This window comes from Zootermopsis nevadensis, unplaced genomic scaffold, assembly GCF_977971745.1.
Source record: "Zootermopsis nevadensis isolate Lab colony 2312 unplaced genomic scaffold, Znev_1.0 Znev_ptg000011l, whole genome shotgun sequence".
Lineage (NCBI taxonomy): Eukaryota > Metazoa > Arthropoda > Insecta > Blattodea > Termopsidae > Zootermopsis > Zootermopsis nevadensis.
In genome coordinates this window covers 16,848,229-16,865,287 of record NW_028259143.1, presented here as the reverse complement: position 1 = coordinate 16,865,287, position 17,059 = coordinate 16,848,229, and the positions used below count along the sequence as shown (strand labels likewise).

At 36.6% G+C, this 17,059-nt stretch overlaps 2 protein-coding genes across 4 annotated transcripts in view; one reads left to right on the top strand and one right to left on the bottom strand.

Annotated features, from left to right (window-relative positions):
• The window catches only part of LOC110828815 (AP-4 complex subunit beta-1), a 134,343-nt gene extending 119,211 nt beyond the window's left edge, over nucleotides 1–15,132 (bottom strand). For 2 of the 3 annotated variants that reach the window (XM_087347476.1, XM_087347475.1), the window contains exon 1: nucleotides 14,700–15,131. Coding sequence is in view for 1 of the 3 variants with exons in the window: in XM_087347474.1 (XP_087203600.1) it covers nucleotides 14,700–14,738 (39 nt within the window). In the remaining 2 variants the exon portion in view is untranslated. Of the gene's footprint in view, nucleotides 1–14,699 lie in introns of all 3 variants that reach the window. The other variant, XM_087347474.1, reaches the window with a different exon arrangement.
• LOC110837668 (uncharacterized) lies at nucleotides 9,932–12,034 on the top strand. Its single transcript, XM_087347468.1, has 3 exons — nucleotides 9,932–10,088; nucleotides 10,996–11,188; nucleotides 11,752–12,034. Exons 1-3 carry the CDS (start codon nucleotides 10,071–10,073, stop codon nucleotides 11,826–11,828), a joined length of 288 nt encoding a protein of 95 aa, XP_087203594.1. The 5' UTR covers nucleotides 9,932–10,070; the 3' UTR covers nucleotides 11,829–12,034.
• Nucleotides 15,133–17,059: the final 1,927 nt, after the last annotated feature.

Here is a 17,059-nt window from a genome sequence, read left to right as displayed (position 1 = left end):
CCACACGATTCTGTCCTGTTTCGGTACAACTTTGCTTATTCATAACTAAAGGTCTCCATCTATAATCGGAACTATTTAATATTAGTATAATAACGAATACAATAACAATATATGAATTCAAAAAATAAAATAAATGGTTTATTTAACTAGGACTAGAAAAAATAGCCGGTGAATACTCTTAAAAGGAGGACTGAAAGCTCTTGTCAAAATCAAGAATTCTCCACAATGGCACCCTAATCTATAACGGACACAGTATCTAAAGAATATGTAATAATTTAATTTCTACATCCAAGAAAACTTATCATATCATCGTTAGAATGTCAGCTGTTTTAATAACATTTACATAAATGTTTTACCCTTTATTCTGAGATGAAATGAGATCCATAAAATTCCTATGTAAGCAAAATTCCAAGTTACTGAGCGTTAAACTAGTTATCACTAACGTATAAGAGAGAGAATCTGCTTGTAATTCATAAATATTTGTTGCTCAACAAATATTTATGAATTACCGGCCGCACGAATTTGATTTACTGACTACAGAAATGTATCCTAGCACAAAATGGATAACATACGAATCGCTTCTTCTCTTATGTTTTGTATTACATTAAATATTGCCCGGAATTTTTTAAGTCTTGTACCGGGCATTTAAATTTTTATTATACTCTTAGGGGCATATTTTAAATATCTGTAAAGCAAATCTATCAGGGTCCTGTGTCACGTTCTGTATCGATTACGAAATATACAGAAGTACGTACGTTTGTAAGTACCAGTTTCTCTACCTAAAAAAAAAAACCTGAATACCTGAGACAGAAATTTTTTTTTTGCATTTTTCTTAAGACTGTACTTTTATTCACGGAACGCGGTCCGAAATATGATTTACACAGATTATGTAACCTTTCCTTACGTGCGTGTACGTTTGGACGTAAACGGAATTCTTCGGGTACAATACAATATTTGAGATTCATCATTTCACAGCTGTGTTATTATTCAACAGTCATGTACAATGTTCCATGTTCTGCTGTATAGTGTATATGATGCTGCAAAACATAGGTTTAACGTCCTTGGCTTTATTAGCAAGATCTCAGCCCTCTGAAACGCGTGTATTATCAAAGGAAAATTAAAAAAATCTGGTCCCTACCTTTGAAGAAAACACAAGTTATCTATGTTAATAAGAAGAATTGGTTGATTACGTTTAGGTGAATAATCGCTCTTTTAACTAATCTTAGAATGATATATATATATCCATAAATACACTCGGTGGAATAAACAAAATTATATTTGAAAAAACGTGCTTTAAGGAGTAAGTAACAAAGGAAAAGATGATTTTTTAAAAATAATTTCAGTAGTTTGGTGTCTTATTTTTTTTAAACATAATCGCCACCATTTTACATTTATTTAACCAAAATTCACGTGTTTATTCATCCCACTCTTTTAAATTCAATGGCTTTAGTAAGAGAATTCTAATAGTTTTTGATCCAATGTAGCATATACTGACTAATAATGACCTATCAGGTCGAAACGGGTTTCGTTAATTAAATTTTAAATTAAATTTTAATAATAACAATCAATGCCCTAAAGTTGTTGGCACTTCAATTTGTCTATGTTATGAACTTCACGGCATGAAACGATACAAAATCACTTGTAGAAATCTTTCCTGAGATACCTGTGTAAAAAGTAAGCAAATTATGACTATCGTGATGACTTGAAACGTAATTTTAAAAACTGTCAGTATAGAAAATATCTTATTTTGTGGGGGAAATCAATAACTATTAGGTCAGAATAAAGAAACCCTTGACACACTCCCTTATTATGCCACGATTACAGTGCGTTTAACAGAAATCTTTCCAACCTTCACAAAACTTCACTCAGAAAAGAAAACCATGAGAATCTAGGACACACATTCTCATCTGATCCATTGTCATTGCCGTGTTCACACACGTTTAATGTGCGTTGTGACTTTGAAAAGGTAGCCACGTTCCTGTCACACAGAATTAACACAAGATATTATAAAACACGAAGAGGACGAGTTAACCTAAGACTTGGGCCAGAAAACTGATATTTTCCTCAGAAACGTCGGTGACCATCTGTACAACTACGCGACGGTATAAACCAATACATCGCAATTTGAAAAAATTTAGCCAACATCCAGAAAAACTGTCACACAATAATTCCCTCAATGATCATGGAAAAATTATGACGCTGGAGATCACATATTATTAAAATGTATATCAATTATTTATTATTTAGTGTTCTGTCTGACGACAGGTCCATATGAACAGGATCCTTCCATCCTTTTCTCGGACTGGGACCTGTTCATATACGTTCTTGGCAGATGATCCAGAAGTGGTTTGCCATTGCCTTCTTCTGTGTGTGAATGGAGTAATTGTTGGGATGCCACGGAGGAAAACTCCGTGTTGCCTAGACCACGGCCTTGCCCAACACAAGTTATAAATTCGGGCACCGCCGGGAATCGAACCCGAGACCCCCCAGGATTACAAGGCCAGAAACAGGAAAAACGTTTTCATTTAAGGAGCTTCAAAGTACCAAATGTACAGACTTATTATTAACGATTCTCTTGTATGACCGAAAATCATGTGAAATAAATATTTAAACAGATGATAATATTAAAAAAAAATCATTCACGAAATACACAGCATGCGAGAGTGTAATAAAATTGTTAAACTAGTTAAAAGAACACCAGATTTTATGGAACAGAATATTTTGCTGTCGTGTTAACTGATCTCTGCGCTGAGACAGAAGATTTCATCCTGCTTTGTACATCTCGAAGAACCATTTTAATCCTTCCATCTACCCCCCAAATGAGGTACATTTCTAGGGCTTAAGACTGAATCCGATAATCAGCGGAGACTTGTCTTTCGCGCGCACAAATTCTCTCGAATTCTATCGGCTAAGAAAAACTACAATGCAGTTTAATTTTAATGACTTCAAGGCGGAAATCATACACACATTCGAATTGAAACGACGTGTAGTAAATTTACAGTCATCAGCCATGCTTCTGTTGCCACGTGGTGTTTCGACTGGTATTGGGTGATTATTCAGGGCAGGTTGAGGCGAATTTCATATCCTTTTTTGTCTTAAGATTTATAAGATAGTGTAGTTACGTCATATTGTGACTTATTAAATTAAAATTAATTATTTGGTTTTCCCGTCAAATCACAATGTATGTAAAATAAGATAATTATAATAATTAAAATATCATTCTGTGTTCCATATCGAATAATCGATTTACAATTGGTTGTTATTTTAAATACATTGTGATTTGACGGAAAAACCAAATAATTAATTTTAATCTTAAGATTTATTTGTACTGACAAAATAACCAACATCAAAATTTCAATAACTTGTCTCCGGTATAACTAGAAACGTATCTTATCATCACGGAATCAGTTCAAAATTGAATACGTTTTTTCTGATGTTTAATTACTGTCATTAGAAATATTAGCCTTGATGTCCTGTAAGGTAATTACGCCTTCTGCTTTAAAAACTGGGCAAAAGTATGATTTTTACTCTGCGTATTCCAGCGTGAAATATGTGTCATTAAGTAAACGTTAGCCTATATGTAGTAATTATAATAGGCATCATCAGATGTCATCAGGCAGAAAAAGTATCATTACAAAGTGACAAGGTGTAGGACCGAAACCGAGTCCTTGAGTCATTTGATTTGGTATTTCGTCGGTTTAGAAGACGGCAAGTAATTTATTAACTCCGACAGAACTCAGTATAACTAACAAATAAATAAATAAAAATTTAAAAACTCGACAACCCACCAAGAGACACCATCCAAAAGATTTATTTCTGTTTATTTTACGAGTTCCATCCTTTGCAATTGTGGACTCTAAATCATACGAGGTGCGATCGGAAAGTTTAAAGACTGTGTCAATAGCGGGCGAACCGGATGTAGTACGAGCTTCTGCCGCTAGGGGGTGCGGCCTACATTCATAGTGAATCAGTGTGCCAGCCGGCATCATCGAATTAGCATTTGTTTCTTAGTTACGGGCGTCTTGGTAGTGCATTACACCGACCCTCCTGCGATTTTGGAATGGCGTGTGCATCAAATTTTGCCAAAGACTCGCCAAAACGGCTACGGAAACCTATGAAATGCTAAAGCAAGCATTTGGGGAGTCCGCAATGGGTCGTGCACAAACTTTTGTGTGGCATTCACGTTTTAAAAATGGCCGAACCTCTGTCGATGATGACGAGCGTTCTGGACGACCATCTTCGAGCACAACGCCCGAAAATGTTACGAAGATCGACGTCGTACCATCAACGACTTGTGCGACATTGTTGGGATAGGCTATGGGACCTGTCAGCTGATTCTAAAGGAAGAACTCCACATGCGACGCATCCTGTCTGAGGACCAGAAGCAGAATCGACTTCTCGTTTGTCAGGAGCTCAAAGATCTTGCAAGAACCGACCCCAACTTCCTTTCTAAGCTCCGTGTGACTTCTTCCTCTTCCCAAAGATGAAAATTCAGCTAAAGGGAAGGAGATTTGAGACGATAGAAGAGATTCAGGCAGAATCGCAGATGGTGCTTGACAGGCTGACAAAGAAAGATTTCCAGGGATGCTTCCAGGCTTGGCAGCGGCGCTGGGATCGTTGTGTTCACTCCCAGGGGAACTACTTCGAGGGTGATGGATGGATTTAATACCTGAGATAAGTGTACGGGTTTTTATAGGCGCAGTCTAGAAACTTTCCGATCGCACCTCGTACAAGGAGACCTTCATGTCAGCTGGGTGCATCGTTTGAAAATAACACGGACTACAAATCAGGGTCTGAAGGATATTTTTCATCAAGCTTGAAATCCTGTGCCACTGCTTAATGTGGGCGACGTTCTGCTACGACCAACTACTCAGCACGAAGACACACGAGAGTAATATTTCCCTGTTCTTACGTAATAATGCAACACGCATTACTAACTCGTTATTGTCGCCATGAAACGGATTCAAATGAAGAAATTTGCAACAGAGAGCCTTCACAGACGGTTAACCGATTTTAAATCGATTTCGGACCTATTTAAATTGCTTCATTGTATCGAAACTTAAATAATTAATTAAATAAAAATCACTTTATATACTTATATATTTTTAATTACATGTGACATCCTATATTTTTAATAGGAAATACGTTTTAAAATGTAATAAAATGCATTAACTAGCAAGAAGAAATATAAATATGTAACAGTATATAATGAAGAGTTTTGTAATTTATAGTAACAAAATATTAATGTAATGACACAGGTGACAGCTTCTCGAGACGTTCGCGTAAGAATTTATCTAACAACAACAACAGTAAATTCTTTACCTGCACGTGTCAACTCAACAGCTGGGGGAATCCATCACAAGAAGATAATGTAAATACAAAGGACAGGAAACAACCAAAAAATTAATTATACTATTATAAAATTAAAATGAATACTCGTACATATAATCATTCTGAGTGCTTTCTCGTATGCAGGAAGTGTCCTTTGAAAGGAGGCAACTTTTTAGCCCCAAATCTGGGTACGTCACTTGAGGTAATGACGCACGTGGGCGAAGGACAATGTCTTAAGGCCCTGCTCAGGCTCAAAGTATCCAAGATAAATGGCAATTTATTTTTCCTTTAAAATCATTAAAAAGAAATAAACCTTCGAGCTGTCGTAGTCTGGAATAAAATGTTATAACATTTAAATAGCTCAATATTAATAATGAAATTATAATAATAATAAATAAATAAATAAATAACTATAGTATATGTCATCTTGTAGGTTTGAACTTCGAAATTTATACTTTATTCATCAAAGTATTCCTAAATGTAGTTCTGTTCAATCGCATAAATATAATATTTATTATAAATATGTAACGCATTTGTAGTAAACAATGAATAATGTGTTTTCAGCGCACAAGGCACAATCTTTTAACGATATGTTACAGATTCCTTCCTTGCGTCAAAAGTTACGTCTGTCAAACATTGGACGTTTCGGTGTAGTAGCTGACATTTCTGCTTAGTATACGGGATATGTCAGGATTTGAACGTTAGCCTGCAGTCGAGCTACCCTGCTTAATATTTGTTTTTTCCTCAGTACCTCCAATAAAATGTAGAGAATGGTACCGCTTTCATAAACATAAATTGATTATTAATCTTCGTAATAAATCATTGAAAATCTTTCTGATATTTAAAGTTTTGTCAACAAAACGTAATTAAAATTATTAAGACGTATACAAATGAGTAGACTGTACACCAGCATTACATGTAAAGTGAATGTAAATCATTTATTATATTTTAAAGATATCAAAAAACTATACTGCCTCTTACTTTCGATATATAAAATGAAGGAAATGAAACTTTGTATAGACTAAAAATCTACCGTTATGACTGTCTCTTACCTTCACTTCGCTCAATTATATTTTCCTTCTAAATAGGCATACATACACGTTTTACGTAGTCTGACAAGAATAAAAAATAAATAAAGTATATTCATACCACATGAATCAGCTGGCAAAAATGCTATATCCGTTAGATTCGGGTATATTTTCTAAATGTTTTTCAACCATTATTTACAATCGCCTGCTAATAGACTCTTAGAGGTCGCCAAATTAGACTTCGTGGACAGTTCCTTAGCACGTAGTACAATGGAATACAATCCACTCGCCTTACATTTCTACCAGCTATCTGTATCACGTTACACTGAAAAATACCTTGGTACAACCTTGAGACAATTCTAAAAAAATCTACCTCAGCTACGATACGTAAACTGAACAAATAAACATATTTTACACCTTTCATGAAACCCGAAGATCTGTCCTCGGACATACAAATTAAATCACAATTTTCAATAGCTATTTATTTAAGATACATTTTAATATTATCCTCATATTTACGTCTAGGTTTCCCAATTAACATCTTACCTACAGTGTCACATACTAGAGTTTTATTAATTATCGTATTTCCTATATTCATGTCAGACTATCTCATCCTACTTGTTATGATAGTCCTAATAATATAGAATGAAATGATTAATACAAATTTCGAGGCTCAGAAACATTCACGGGTTAAGAGGTTAAAGTTGCCTTTTTTTATACACTGTTTCAAGTTTATTAAAAATCATGTAGAAGATTGATCTAAAATACATTTTATTGTTAAAAGGAAATGTGAAATATATTTTCATTATTTCATTAGGTCTATATTTTATTTAAACAAGAAATTTATGGAAAAAACCATGTATGTAATTATCACTGCAATTTTTATATAAGTAAAGTAATACAGATGGTAGAGAGATGTCATTTAACAAGCGTTATTCCTAATAGACACCAATGACGTTATATCGTCGATATCAATTTCGATATCAGATACAATCTCTCGATATTATATCGCACCAATTTATCGATAGCATCTGGCATCCTCAAAAAGGACGTGACACGGAGTAATGGCGGAGTGATGCTCAGATGTTTGAAAGTGGATATTCTCACAATTGTTTTACATGTGGGACCTTGAGAGTTGCTTAAAGGGTCCCTGACTTAAACTTTCAGTACTAGTGATGAAATCATATGTAACACTGACTTGACATGCGCAGTAGCGCTGCGCAACGGAAGATTTTACCTGCTGTATAAAAAAAAATATCATAACCTAAATGTCGTCCAGTGGCGGCCTCTTGTGAATACATTTATGGATCTTCATGTACCATAAATGGAGGATATTTCTCGACCTGATGAACAACTATCATATTCCCAGGAACAATTATGCCTCTAATTAAGAAAATTCTTTTCACTAATGTTTATATCGCTATAAACCGCGTTCCTGTAGGGTTAGAAATCTCGACTCGCGCGACATTTTACCTTCTACGCTGCTATACTGAGTGGCCTTCACCAACAGCTGTAGGGCTGTGAGGTCGTGTGGGTATTTGTGAACAAAGCTAGGGAGTTACGAGAAATAAGTACCGTTCCCTGCAAACACGCACGTCATTGGACCAACATGGACGGCGACATAACGTACGTGACTGTTGAATAGCTGTCACGTGTTCGTTCAAAATTTGTTTGCAATTCTAGGGTCTGAGGTCTTCAAGGCGACGTAAATGTATTCTCACCAACTATCAGCACTAACATGGTATCACTTTACTAGTGAAAAATTGTATTTTCTTTTGTTTGTAGTATTCTTGTAGACTATAATGATTCTATTACAATACAATCAAAGAATTATATTTATATTATCTTTCATCCCACACCAGACTATTACTCATGTTATAATATGGCTTCTAGGTTACTTTGTTCGGGTTTAAAATGCATAAAACAAAGTATGACCAGTGTTGAAAACGTCTTTACGCGAATGTTAAATCTACAAATCGATCACCATGCAGTCCCACGGCGATACATAGTAGAATCGATACATGACGTCGAAGTTATATCTGAATTTATCGATATGTAAGAATCTTGTTTTTTTATTATTTGCTGTAAATAATATAAACTTGATGATATCATATATTTCAGTTGTTGAACCTGAATTTTATGACAAATAAAAATAATTCTGTGTTTTATACCAAACTTGAAGATTTCGCGGCGACTAAATGTGACAGAATCCGTAGGACTATGGATCCGCAATGAATCGATTAATCGCCCGTCGATATTTTACCGAATTCAATATTTGTTTCCAAAAGATGACCAACTCTCATGCGTAAACTAAGAGGTTTAAAGCACAAATTTCTAAGTTTTTTATAAAGAAAAGTAATTTAATCACTTACATACAACATATTTTAAGAAAAATCAAGACAAAGAATGGATTTTTTCGTACGTGCTACTGTAAAGAGACGTATAAAATTCTGTACAGAATATAATTTTTAACGTTTCCTCTACTTCGACAATACGTTTATAGACCTTGAATTGTTTACGTCTGTATTTTTTCTCATGAATTCAATACCATCACAAACAATAACTACTTTATTATGGTACATTCTGAGGATAAGCACACCAATCAACAGAAAATTGTCATTGCATCTGGCCCTGAAATTTAAGGTTTAACATCCATCACCTTTTAATAACTTACATCAAACTACTGAATTTGTATAATGCCTTCAGCCACATATATTGCAATCAGATTTCCTTATATCATCTCATCGCCTCTTCCTATAAGAATAACTGCACATCTGCAAATATTCATCAGATTTTAAGGGAAGACCCCCATGTATCCCCATTGGATATGAAGCTGGGTGCGCCCCAGATCCATTCTGAATGCAGAGACCAGAATAAAAATCTACTCCCTTTATGTTTCCTCAATTTTTCAATTAAATATTTTCAAAAAAATATCTTTCTCCACTTAGTGTAGCCTATGTGTAGCTCAATGTTATATTTAAAAATAAATAATTCACACACTAAAACGTATTTTTTTTATAATAATATTATAAAAGGTTAACTATTTTTAAATAAGGTTTTTATAAAATTTAACAAAGCAGTGATTGATCTAAAAAATAAAAATATAAAACGTAATTTGTAGAGGATGGTAGACAGCAAGATCATGAAATACTTGAATTAAATCAGCAACAAATTTCTAGGCATCAGAGATTATATAAAGGAATTTTTTTTTTTTTTGAATATGCCTTCGAGCCTATTGTACTTTAAAATAGGATGTACACGTACGCTCAGTACACAGCCTAACGTTCCCATTTTATAGGCTACATTTGACTACGAAAGTTTCAATACGAAATTAAAATCTCTGGCTACCGAAGAGAACTTTAAAAATCTATATAATTTACGCTAAACAAGAAGACACGGGACTAGCGAACAGACAAGACAGTCAGGGCACTGTCGTACGTCCTTTATTTAATGCACTGAGGCTTATTGTCGTTTGGATGTCAAGGAAAGAGACTTAATAAATTTGTCCTTCTCAGTTTCTGCACTGGACACGCTCGTCTACCTCGGCGCTGTCCGCTAGTCCCCACCCACTATTTCATTATTTCCTGGATTCCCAAGCAAAATATCGGGGACTTGTGGAGTATATAAAGGAGACAAACAGGGTATTCAAGTGTACAACAACAGACGAGAATACAAGGGTTTCGTCTACAACAGTAGCGACATCAGAACACGATGGCTTTCTACAGAACTGTAAGTCATAGAATTCTTCAGTAACTGTTTTCATAATTCGTAGTTACTTTCATTCAGGGTGTTTGAGGAGGATATTTGGGCCTAGGAGAGGAGACGGTGGCGCGTGGAGAAAACTGCATAATGACGAATTTAAAAATCTGTACTCCTCCCCTAATATTGTCAGGGTGATTAAGTCGAGAAGAATGAGATGGGCGGGGTATGTAGAACGCATGGATGGGACAAGAGGTGTGCACCGGGTATTGGTTGGGAAGAATGAGGGGAAGAGACCTCTGGGGAGACCTAGACGTAGATGGGAGGATAATCTCAGGCGGGATCTATGGGAGATAGGAGTTGAAGGAGACTGGATTTTGTTGGCCCAGGACAGGGTCCGGTGGAGGGCTTTGGTTAATTCGGTGATGAACCTTCGGGTTCCGTAAGCCATCTGGTTGGTTGGGTCCACTATTTGGGAAGCCTGAGGGGAAGAGACCCCTGGGGAGACCTAGACGTAGATGGGAGGATAATCTCAGGCGGGATCTATGGGAGATAGGAGTCGAAGGAGACTGGATTTTGTTGGCCCAGGACAGGGTCCGGTGGAGGGCTTTGGTTAATTCGGTGATAAACCTTCGGGTTCGGTAAGCCATCTAGTTAGTTAGTTTGCCACGATGTGCATACAGGGCTGGCCAAGTGCCTTGTCAGTGAGCAGGATTGAACCCGAGAATCGCTGGACGGATTTGGATGAAATTTCGTATGGACTTTATGCCTACGGGGACTACTCTGAAATCGTAATTTCAATTTCTTTCAATCGATAATAACATGTCGGCCGACAAAGAAACTTGCGACTCCTCTGAAAAGTCTCTCACACAACACGGGGCAACTACTTCACGTCTTCGTCGTGGTCGAATCTTAGGAAGTGGATCTTACTTCGCAGGTCCTCGTTTGCTTCGCCATGCTGATGGCTCTGTTGGCGCTAGTGTCTGCAGCACCAGCTGAAAAGGAGTTGCTAGAGCAGTCAGAGCCTAAGGAGACCCTGAAGACCGCAAATTCCTACGGCTACGGCTATGGATATGGGCTCTACGGCGGATACCCGTATGGCTACGGGTCCAACGGCCTCTACGGATGGGGTAAGTACAGTCTACAGACCAGGCGAAAATCCCTGCTAGGAATTCGATATACGCGCATGCGCGAGATTTCGCGGCGAGTGACGACCCATCCTAAAAGCATTCGTTCCACAACCACTGAACGAACAACAGACGACAGGCTTTCATGTGTTCTGATGGGTACAGCCTTAAGATTACCTCACAGAGGCACAGCGATTTAATCTAGAATATTATCGCAACACCCGCAGAACACATTAGAGGTGCGCTCACTACACGCTACTCTTAACTGCTTGATGTTTTCAGTCTGTGTAGTAGCCTTAAACTCTGACGTATCACACTCCCCACCAATAGCAGCCCTCTAGTCCACCTGGCAGTAAACATTCCCACCGCACCGACCAGAAACGACTTCCAACAACAGGGTTTTTATCGTGATCTATGGACAGTAGATCTGAAAGTTGTGAATTTAAATGACCATATAAATGCAGAAATCCTCATGCCACATAACAACCAGGATGTGATTATGGGAGACTGGGAACTTGCAACAGCGCAAAGATCTATTTCCATCAGTTTGATTTTGTGTGTTGCAGGTTATCCTTACTACGGCTATGGCCATGGTGGCTACGGACACGGGCTGTACGGCCATTACCCTAATTACTGGTGGTAGAGACAGAACGGCCGAACTTCCAAAGTCGTGGAAACACGAAATTTTTCAAACCAACATACATTAAATTACATCGAAGAAGCTTTCTCGTGATGAATACCAATTACATAACAACGAAAGATTAAGAAACTATATACTGTGTATATTTCAATATTTTATGTATATTTTTAATTATAACGCATACAAATAAATACTAAATAATTACGTAATTTCCGTTTGTTTATATACGTATTGTGATGATATGGAAAGTGTGTTCATGTGAGACATCCTAGCGGAACATAACCAAAAAAGAAAAAATTCAACACTTATGGGTATTTGGGAGAATAATATTAAAGTGGCTGTAGATTGGTCCAGTGGAGCGTACATATTCAGATGCAGCTATCATTATGTGATATAAAAATATTATTATTACCTGCACCTACAATTGCAGAAACGATATTAATTCGTACTTATAGCGGTTAGAACGCTGGCCTTGTAATCCTGGGGTCTCGGGTTCGATTCCCGGCGGTGCCCGAATTTATAACTTGTGTTGGGCAAGGCCGTGGTCTAGGCAACACGGAGTTTTCCTCCGTGGCATCCCAACAATTACTCCATTCACACACAGAAGAAGGCAATGGCAAACCACTTCTGGATCATCTGCCAAGAACGTATATGAACAGGTCCCAGTCCGAGAAAAGGATGGAAGGATCCTGTTCATATGGACCTGTCGTCAGACAGAACACTAAATAATAATAAATATAAATAGAGCAACATCTCAGGTATATATTTGCTTATGCGAACTTCAGCGTACATTTGGCTGAAATATATTTTAAAGATACTTACTATTTCAATGCCCGAGAATCGAAAATTAAGTAGGGATGTTCGGATTACGAACATGGAATTATTGGCTTGATTGGCCATTCCTTCCTCTCACTCACTCTAGCCCACTTTCTTTAAGGAAGCCGAAGGTTCATCACCGTGTTAACAAAATACCGCCACCGGACTCTATCCTGAGCCAGCTGCATCCAGTTCGCTCCATCGATTCCTACTTCCCTTGACGTTATCCTCCCACCCACGCCTAGGTCTTCCAGCGGTCTCCTCCCCTCAGGCCCCCAAACCAGTACCTTGTAAACACCCCTCCCCTCCCCCCTGCTTGCCACATGTCCCGCCCACCTCATCCTCATCGATTTAATTACCATAAAATATCAGGTGATGATCTGTTTCCCTCCCTTTTAGGTCCAAATGTCCTCCTCAACACTAAGTTCTCAAAGACCCTCAATCTGTGTTCCTCCCTCAAAGTGTGAGACCAAGTTTCGCACCCATAAAACACGACTGGCAAAATTACACTTTTGTATATTTTAATCTTTAGTTTTCTTTATATGAGACGCGAGGACAAAAGATTTTGTACTAAATGACAGCAAACATTCCCTGTGCTGTTGATTTCGTCATGAATGTCATTGTCTGGTTCTGTCCTGAATTCTGATGCCGAGACATGATCATGTATGTTGTCTTTTCCGCATTTATTTCGAGACCATCATCCCTAGTAGCACTTAAGAGTGTTAGCATTTATATTTGCGCCCAACAGATTTATATCATTAGCATAGACCAAAAGCCGATGTGTCCCATCCAATTCCTGATTTTCGTGGCGTATTCGAAGGCGAAATTGAAAAGCAGAGAATCTCCCTGTTTCAGGCCATTGTGAATAGGAAATGTATCGGACAAATATTTACCTACACGAATTTTTCTAGAGGTTTCACTTAAACACGGTTTAATTAGTCCGACTAGCTTATTAGGTACATCAAATTCAAGCAAAATAGTTTTCTGTAACCTATACACTTCCCAGCATCACCATTTCAGTCCCGAAGATGGAAACAGTGACACATTCCATTTTATATATTAATGTTCTTTGTTTATACCTTAATCAAAAATATCCATATTCATCAACAAACCATGCGACATCAGGCATTCATTACTGTAAGTTTAATAATACGACACTAGAGGCACTATCGGCCAGTTACCTGCACGCATCTGCCACCTGGTGGTCATAAATAGAACTACGAGCTGATATACACAAACTGATATTGCACACAAAACGTGTATGTAAATAACGTTCTGAAAATGTAGATACTGTTTAATAATGGAGTCTACAAACGCCTGATATACTGGAAACACAGCAGGACGAAGAACTATTCTTCCAGCTAAGTAAATTCGTGGAGCATTACTCCTTGAGACAATGATGATTTATTAGCTAGTCAGTCAACAGTACACATCTTGAGTTAAATCAATCAAATCTACAAAAATCCACACCACTTCCCTAAGAGCCATTTTATTATAATAAAATACTTTTCTCCAATTTAAAATTATGTCTCCTTCCTTCAGGATTTTCAACCAAAAATGGTTCACCCACATCACATCTAAGGAGCTCTGTGTTTCATATGAAAACTCTAAGTGAAGAGATCACACAATAAACCTTTTGAATGCTAATTTGGATCTTATAGAGATAATGTGAGAAGATGTGGACAAGTTTAATGTATCTTAGAACAGGGATCAGTGGCGTGCTCTTGTAAACTAGGTAATGAGCAGGCCACTTCAAATAGAACCGGAAATTTTGACTGGCTGAATGATTATTATTTATTTAAGGCAGACTCTCCTCCCTGGAATTCGTCTATTTATCCCTAACATAATCGCACTGAAAGAAAAATGGTTAGATGGGTCTATTTGGTTTCAGTTAAAGTTGTACAGGAAAATTCAATACATAAACGAATTCTGGGACATGTCTGACTGTGTACGTCATCAAACGTGTGTCTTCCTGGCCAATTTCACTGCACTGTAAAATCTGACATGTTACGATATCAGTACACTCGATCAAGAATTCAATGTGACATGTTTACTCACCTTAAGCGGATTACGAAATTCTGCTTTCAAAGTAGACATCTTCCGATTTCAATTACTTCCGTCCACAGCACTATAGAGCAGCTTTTATGCACTGTATACACTTTGAATGTAAACTTCCAGAATCTAAGTAAATTTCACTGTGTTAAGTCGAAAATCGCTGCAAATAGTATGGGCACTTCTTCGAATCAGACATTGACACCAAAAATATAAGACAAGTTCTCACGCACGTGTGTGTAAGCCTTTCTGCACGCATAAATTCACATATTCCACATGTACAAGTTCACCACATTCAAGGATATGAACCACAACATAAACTGTTAATAAAACATTGAACTTTTATATTGTATAACACAATATTTCAAATAAAATTAACAGGAATAGCGCAGTAAAACCGGCACCTACCATTTTACTACTCACATGACACTGAATCCACAGATTAATATCGAGTTCACAGCAGTACAACATATCGATCTCCGCCGGAAGTATTGATAGAGACCTCTGAACTTCATTACTTGAACTACCGTCAACGAACAGCTGATTTTAATTTTATTTTATTTTTTATTTGCATTTTTCTATTACGTAAAATGATTTGGGCATGATTTAGGCAAATGAATTGGCATAGTTCATTAAGAATGATGACAGAATTTGTATTGTTTTAACATCATTGCTCAATACAGTGACTGGTTGCAGGTTCGACGACAGGGGTTTGACTCCGGATAGGGACTGAGAATTTTCTTTATTAGATTTTAGGTTTTGACTTCGGTGAAAATATGGATTGTAAACTTCTAGGTTTTGGGGCCTTATGAACTTTCAGGTGGTTATCAATGTAATATGGTCATATCGCTTCCTGTTATGTTCTGAAGATGAAAACAATAAGTTGCCTCGAAACGTTGGTTACCAATTAAATAATTATTTTATACGAGCTGTTTTAGACATATATTTCTAGGGAATTTGATACCAGATATTGAATTCGAAGCTTTATTATTGACATCACAAAAGTTAGCTATTGGTCTCTGTCCCGCGTAACTTCAGACAAATTCTCGTTTTGACAATATATATTTAAGTGTGACTACCGACAATATGAGCCAACCGATCTCTCTGTTCGTAACCACTCTGTTTAGAGGAAACTCTGGAATTAAGTAACTCCACCCTTGTCACGTGACCTTGCAGTCATCTGTTACATTCGTTCCGGTGAATGTTTGAAGCCCAGTTCTGTCGCTATGATGTAGACAGCTCCTAACGTCAGCATAATTCGATTTCAAACCCACTTTTAATCTAGAACAGCTGAATGAGTGAGTTGCTGGGTAATACGTATGTCCATTGGTGTAACAGTATACTAGTCTATTGGATTACTTTAAAAATAAACGAATACAGCCACCAACTGTTAAACTATTTAAGTTTATAAGGACGAATATAACCTAAATAATATTTCAAAATTCGTATCTTACAATTAATAAAACACAGAATCAAAGTTGAAAAATTAATTCCCTTAATAATCTTAGGTAAATTTTGTTATTTATTCTGAGAAACAAATGAAACCCGTAAACGTCGAGTTACATGTTGTCAAATCAGGTCTAGTAACCTACATAATTACCACTTCCCTATGTGTGGTTCAATTTGGATTGGTACGGTATAAAAAACAAAATAAAAGTGACCACTATGTAATACGCTGTTTGAATGTACATAAAAATGAGATCAATTTAAAATCAGTGGAGCTGAAAATTAACACGGGGAGATCACGAAAATGTTAAATGACCAAAATAATTAATTAATCGAATGAACAAAAAAACACGACGTGAAGTTTTATAAAATAAAAATTTTCCTGCAAATAATCGGAATAAAAATGAGACTGGAGTTTTAAGTTTCTTTGGTAGACGAAAAACAAAGAATGTAAATGTGGGTGCTGGGGAGAGTCACCTAGTACGACAAAGAAGAACAAAATGGCGGATAAAAGTAAAAACTAAATCAAATAAAACAAATGTAAGGTCTAAGAATTACGGAAGTCAGAATATGATCCAATATTCAGTTAAATAGAAGGATTCCACAAACCCAAAATGGCCCTTATAGAAAATGAGTTAGAAAAACTAATTTCATTTCTACGTGTTTCTGATAATATGGTGACGTTAACAAATGAAAAGAAATGGAACACATGCCAAAAATAGGGGTTTATGTTACACGTAAGAGTAATTAAAAATCTCTATATTTACTTTTATAGTTTATAGTTTAGATGCGTCATGTTTGTGTTTTCAATTGATACATATATTTATTCTTCAAGTCTATACACAAAACATTTTAATATTGATGTTTAAAATTAAAATTGATATAAATAATTCGCGCTATTCATCGTTTTTCTCGATGTT

Excerpts from the sequence above, each read along its gene's own strand:
- LOC110837668 (XM_087347468.1), top strand. Across the intron at positions 11,189-11,751 it reads CAACGGCCTCTACGGATGGG|GTTATCCTTACTACGGCTAT; the intron begins GTAAGTACAGTC and ends TGTGTGTTGCAG.